The 6942-nt window shown below is 35.3% G+C and overlaps 1 protein-coding gene across 2 annotated transcripts in view; it reads left to right on the top strand.

The window, feature by feature from the left end:
* Positions 1–6082, top strand: part of MATK (megakaryocyte-associated tyrosine kinase) — a 117071-nt gene extending 110989 nt beyond the window's left edge. For both annotated transcript variants that reach the window (XM_077475664.1, XM_077475663.1), the window contains exons 9-13: positions 2606–2690; positions 2781–2854; positions 4063–4261; positions 4389–4475; positions 4554–6082. In XM_077475664.1, the coding sequence (XP_077331790.1) occupies positions 2606–2690; positions 2781–2854; positions 4063–4261; positions 4389–4475; positions 4554–4730 (622 nt within the window). In that variant the 3' untranslated portion in view covers positions 4731–6082. The remainder of the gene's footprint in view (positions 1–2605; positions 2691–2780; positions 2855–4062; positions 4262–4388; positions 4476–4553) is intronic.
* Positions 6083–6942: the final 860 nt, after the last annotated feature.

Raw genomic sequence — 6942 nt, forward strand, 5'->3', positions numbered from 1 at the left:
GCCGCCGCCATCTTGGGTATGGGTTCCCTACTGCGCATGCGCGAGTCGCGCTGCGCAATAAGGATGGTCTCTGGGATCCGTGTGTTTCCCAGCAGGCAGCGGGGGACCTTCAGAAAGGGGCGTAGATTCTGCAGAAAGGGGCGTACCTTCTGCAGAATCTACGCCGGAAGTGGGTGCAGATACCTGTACTGTACAGGTACCTGCACCCCCTCCCCCCTGAAAGGTGCCAATTGTGGCGCCGGAGGGGGGGAGGGTTCCAATGAGTGGAAGGTCCACTTTAGGGTGGACCTCTGCTTTAAACAGCTATGTTCCAGAATGGAAAAAATCCACCCAAAGTACCTTCCAGATATGTGCAACCCTGAATGGGTGTTATTGCAAGCCTGGAAATGTCAGGAAGCTCATAAATAGCCAGTTTCTCAAGCTCACACTTTACTTTGGCAGTGAAAAAGTATGAGCATTTGCAAAATACCTTACTGAGCTTTTGTGTCTGTACAATTTAGAGTTGTATTGATTGTATAAATTGCACCATAGCTGACATAAATGGCTTGTACTCCTGTATCCATACAGTTTCACATGGTATTGCAAATCTGCTTTTAGTTGTCACTTTAGTAGTCACTAGAGGATCCAAAGACGCCATACTGTCAATATTGTACTCTCATAATAATATACTCAGCATAAATATAATTTTAGTTTGTGTATCCACCTCTGTATCAGTATAACCATAAAGGCCAGTCAAAATACTCTGTAGGTAATGTTAAAGATCTCACATCCAACTATACAGCATTTAAGGATCATTCTTTATCGTTTATAGAGTTTAAACAACAGACACCAGCATCTGTGTATGGTACTTACCTATAGTCACAGTACCTTCTGACAGGCATTTAACGTGTACACCAACTGGCAGTGCACAGGTTAGTCACCTCTATGTGGTATATTGAGAAAAGCACCTTAAGAATTAGCCTTCAAAATTCAGCACTGTGAGGCATGGTATCTATCACAGTTCAAATAATATAATCTCTCCTTTAAACTAATCAGCACAGTTCAAACATGATATCTATCACAGTTTCCACAAAATGATCTCTCAACGAGCGTTTTTGACATACATAAAGGCTTATGGTCTCCATCTAAGGGTGTTGTCCTGCATTCTGCATAATTCCATAAAATTATTTATATAATGAAATGCCATTAAGACACTGTGTCATAGAGTCACAACATGTGTATAAGTCTCTCTCTCTCTCTCTCTCTCTCTCTCTCTCTCTCTCTCTCTCTCTCTCTCTCTCTCTATCTATCTATCTATATCTATATATATATATATATATATATATATATATATATATATATATATATATATATAAAGTATAGCTATCCCTCTCGCAAGAATACTGCTGCAATTATAACACATTGAGATTCATTTATTTGGAGCAAGAATCTGGATCAGTTGTGCTTGGTAGCCAATCAGCTTCTAGCTCTCATTTTCAAAGCTTGCCTTAACAAGCTGAAGCTAGAAACTGATTGGTTACTATACACAGCTGCTCCAGTATTACCATTTTCCCCAGTTTAAACATTTGATATGTTTTCTCTTTCCTATTGTGAATAAAAGATGGGTTTATAAGATTTGCAAATCATTGCAAAATGTTTTTTGTTGATTTTATACAGCGTTCCAACTTTTTTGGAAATGCGGTTGTACTTTTATAGATGTAGTTAGGGTTGTTTCCCATTTTCTTCACTTTAAGGCTTCTTTAAATACAGTTTAGATAAGAGAGCCTGCTATATAAAAAGTCCATAAATACCAATATGTACACCATCACTTTTTAGATATTCTAGCAATGAACAATGCATATCATCTGATTTTGCACGAGACAAAAGTGTTTTATAATGCTATAGACTAAATTTGTAGAAATAAAACAATTCAAAAGTAAGTCATATTTATAGAAAAATTGCATTTTCTAATTGTACACTATACAATAATATGAATGGTAGTTAATAAATAAGTTTAGCATGTTATAATTTTTTTTCCATACAGTCATAAGTGAATGTATTTGGGTATCTGCTATTGTAACGGAATGTTTGGTGTTTTTGTAATGTACTGCCATTTTTAAGGGTTTAAAAATGTTTATGCCTATTTTAAGGCCAAATAGTACACAAAATGGAAATAGCACATAAATGTTTGTGATCCTTATAATCAATACAAAGGGATCATGTGTTCAGCATTTAACTATATACTGTATAGCAACAATTATTGTGTGCAGAATTTTGGAGGAAAAACTTGTACAGTTTTCTCAGTATTTGCATAAAGTAGAACTTTTAAAATGATGCTTGCAAAGGCAATAGATATATGGTCTTCAAAAATAGAGTTTTATGTTTTAGTTAATACACAAGCAATTAAAAAGTTACTTGCACTTGACTTTACACATGTTAAATCTGTCCCTGAAATATTGTTCATATACCGTTAGCTTAAGATTATCAGTAATGGTGTTCACTTAAGAAACCTGGAAAAAAGCAGTTTGAGGTGGTGTCACTTTAGTTCTGGATAAACTCTAGAATCAGCTCCAAAATGAATCATTTGAAGAACAATATTGTAATAGTAAAATCATTGTCTCTTAAGGAAACTTAAACATAAGAACCTTGTAAATCTGCTGGGAGTTGTCCTCCACAATGGACTATACATTGTGATGGAATTTATGAGTAAGGTAAGTAAATTATACACCATCCCATTGCCAGTTGAAGAACCATATGCCATTGTCAAGTCAGTGTCTTTATTAACTTGTTTTTCTTTTAAGGGAAACCTTGTAAATTATCTTCGATCAAAAGGTCGTGTTTTGGTGCCACAACAGCAGCTTATCTTTTTTAGTTTGTGAGTTGTTGATACATTTAAAATGTATTGGGCATATTAAATATATGTAAAATGTATACTGTATATGCATTTGTATATAAATTTGTGTTTGACCAATTTGTATTATAGACAGAGAAAAAAAGATTTAAGAGGTCCAGTGTGCAATTGAATGTTATATAAATTAGGTTCCTTTTATTGCAGATATGTTTTTCTTTAGCTTACTGGGATAGCAAAAGTCGTAAAATTTAGTTATTCACAGCAACATTCTGTGAAATTATTGATTAGTGGCTCCTAATTATATAAATCAATTGGTGATCAATTTATTTCACTGTGGACTGTTAAATTTCTGTTACTGCGGAAAGTGACACTAAGGACATTAATTTACATTATTACTTGGTTTATTTATGTGTATACATGCATATGCTTAAACAGCAGTCACATTTGTATTATACTTGATCATATAATAAAGCTATTGGAAAGTAAGTATAGTGTGGAGCACAGCACCAATTGATTTATATAGTTAGATTATTCACATGCATATGAGAGTGTGGTAGATGTGAGCGATCCACAAATAGGGATTTTTGGTTGTATTCACTTAGCAGCACGCATGATTATTAATAAAAAAAATTTAGTGGCTCCTAATTGCTCCGATCTGTAGCACTGCAGCAATTGGATAGTCATATACACTGGACCTGTTTCCAAAGCTGTTTAATATGGCGCATAAAGTTTAATATGGCATATTTGGGTTTTATAAACCTGCTTACGTAAAAAGGAAGCAGTGATACAATATTTCCAGGAAATAAGGAAGGAATGTGTATACATAAGACAGGGATTAGTGATTTGTGCAAATATTTAGTACAGGGTAAAATATACCAAATGGTTGTGAGCTACAGTATGCACATATACAGTATATGTACAAAATTTGGACGTTTAAAATTTCTCTCACACTAATTAGCCATGGTAAGAGGGTTTAAGTTCTAGAAATGCTCAGAGCTTAGTCCATATGTAATAAATGTCTTTATAGAACTTCCTTGGACTTCATTACCCCACTGAACAGAAATCATTCCTTTAGTAGCGTAGAGAACCTATTTTAGTGGTTATTCTTTGTCCATTTTATGCCAAGTTATTAATTGCTGATATTTGATGGGCATATACTTACTTGCTTGTGGTAATGCATTAAAGATGTTTACTTACCTAGTTGATATCTTTCTGTTTTTAAAAAAAATTAGGGATGTGGCTGAAGGTATGGAATATTTGGAAGAAAAACGACTTGTACATCGTGATTTGGCTGCACGGAACATTTTGATATCAGAGCAGAGGATGGCAAAAGTCAGTGACTTTGGACTTTCTCAATCTAAGTTACTGAAAAAGGACCAAAGCAATCGTCTTCCTATCAAGTGGACTGCTCCAGAAGCACTGCTGCATAATGTGAGGAGTAATTTCTGTTGTCACAGCCTTCTGTATTGTTCTGCCCTTTTTGTCAATTTAATCAATCTATTGGAATTTAACTAAAATTAAATTGCTTTTACATTAACTTTTCAATTTCAACTTTTAGAAATTCTCATCTAGGTCCGATGTGTGGAGTTATGGGATCTTATTGTGGGAAGTTTATTCTTACGGGCGAGGACCATACCCTAGATTGGTAATTATGCTTTTACTGTTTTTTACAATGTTTAGGTATAAAAAGTGAACCTTAAGCCTTTTATGTTTTCTTTTACAGGCCGTAAAAGAAGTTTATGAAAAGGTTTGCAATGGTTACCGTTTAGAGGCCCCTGAAAATTGTCCGCAAATAATTTACAGCCTAATGAGGAGCTGCTGGGAGGATGATCCAGGGAAACGTCCATCTTTCAAAAAGCTGAAAGAGAAACTGGGGAAGTTAATACCTGGGGATCAATAAAAGTACATAAACATATATCTATCATCCACAAATGGCTGATGAATTCAACAATCATTTATTTAAATAATGGGACTTTCCAGTCAACATCTGCCATTTCAGTCATCCAATTGGTACTGTATGCAATCATGATTTTATGGCTCAAAAGGTAAAGTCAGAGCAGCATATTATTTTAAATTATGAATGCATGCAGTTCTTTACTGCTTATGGAAGGTTATTCATTTAGTGCAAGGCTCATATCTACTTTCATCATACATTAAACACATGCCTACACTTTGAGGTGTCTATCGGTAAAAAAAAATCTGCAGAGTCAATCTACCACATTTGTTCTGTTAATTGGGCAAAACAGACTGTTCTTTAGGCTACTTCTCTTCTGAATGAATGTTCTTTAAATATGGTCTCTAAATGAAGCTGAGGAGCATAGGAAATACATACGTCTTTGTAACAAGAGATACAATGTAACAATTCTAGAAAATGGGGAGTTGGCATGTAAATGTAACCAGATTACTTTTATTTACCATTTCCTTCTAGTTGATCCCCAGCCTTCAGCCATGGTCACTAGATGAAGCTGAGGAGCATAGGAAATACACACGCCTTTGTAACAAGAGATACAATGTAACAGTTCTAGAAAATGGGGAGTTGGCATGTAAATGTAACCAGATTACTTTTATTTACCATTTCCTTCTAGTTGATCCCCAGCCTTCAGCCATGGTCACTAGATGAAGCTGAGGAGCATAGGAAATACACACGCCTTTGTAACAAGAGATACAATGTAACAGTTCTAGAAAATGGGGAGTTGGCAAGTAAATTTAACCAGATTACCTTTATTTACTATTTTCTTCTAGTTGATCCCCAGCCTCCAGCCATTTCCTGTCTGCTTGCATGTGCACCAGCAAGGGCTGCATGCAACTTCTCAAAGATAGTTTTCTGGTGGTGAGAACAGTAGACAATGCCAGTGAAATGTGACACATATAGATTAAATGGGAAGCTTGTGTGACAAGGTGACACAGGTCCACAGCTAGGAGACAGGAACAGAGCATTCCCTATATTTGTAAGTGCCTGAACAAGGATCTTTATGGCAGCAGCACTAGGTATTATTTTAATGAGAGCTGCAGATTTTAAGATGTTGAAAATAACGGTTGAAAGAACAAGTTTGTATCTACGCATTTCAGGTAAAATATAGTAGATGCCCAATTCACTGAGTTGTAATATGTTTTACATGCCTTACACATACACAATACATATGAAGCCATTATTCATTCTCCATTTTCAAGTGATGATTTCTTCCAGCGTTTATACTCTTCTCCATTTGTTGTACACTAGTGTATTACTATTACAATAAAATACTGAATGCATTTTGACTTAATTTTTATTTTATTTTTATATTTTAAGTGCTACTGTGTTTAAAATAATACTTGTAGTGAGAAAATATGGAGGCTATGTTTCCTCAGTGATAGTGGTACTACTAATTACTATTCTATATACAAATACCATACTAGTGAGCCCACAATAGGGATAAGACTTTTTTGCAGAAGGGAGTTTAACAAGACTCATGGCCACTCATTAAAATTAGAAGAAAAGTGGTTTAACCTTAAACTACGTAGATGGTTCTTTACTGTAAGAGCGGCAAGGATGTGGAATTCCCTTCCACAAGCAGTGGCCTCAGCAGGGGGCATCGATAGGTTCAAGAAACTATTAGATAAGCACCTGAACGACTGCAACATACAGGGATATACAATGTATTACTGACACATAATCACACACAAAGGTTGGACTTGTGTCTTTTTTCAACCTCACCTACTATGTAACTATGGTATTATCAGTGAAAAGTATACAGTTTTATATGTGTATGCGTATTGTAATTTATTTTTAACCATGGAGATTATTCACTACAAATTATGGTCATCAAGATAAACTAGATCATTATTCAAACAGTGACTACAGATAAAGGAGATATAAACAGAATTTGCCTTTTCAATCATTTATTTAACAAAAGTCTCAATAATTGTCCTAGTGTTCTGTGGAAAAAGTTAGCACATCTTTGTCATCAAAAGCTGGCATTGCCCCCTTTTGCGTACCTCTTGGAGCATTTTGTATAACTGTCCACCAGTCTCCAACATCAACATCAAATTTTTACCTAAAATCCCTTCATTTGCAAGATATATAGAGAAAGGAAAGCTGTTGGCATTAAACCCATCTCACAAATCGTGCAAAC

The sequence above is a fragment of the Lithobates pipiens genome, unplaced genomic scaffold, assembly GCF_037356315.1.
Source record: "Lithobates pipiens isolate NorthernLeopardFrog02 unplaced genomic scaffold, aLitPip1_a1.2 Scaffold_13, whole genome shotgun sequence".
NCBI lineage: Eukaryota > Metazoa > Chordata > Amphibia > Anura > Ranidae > Lithobates > Lithobates pipiens.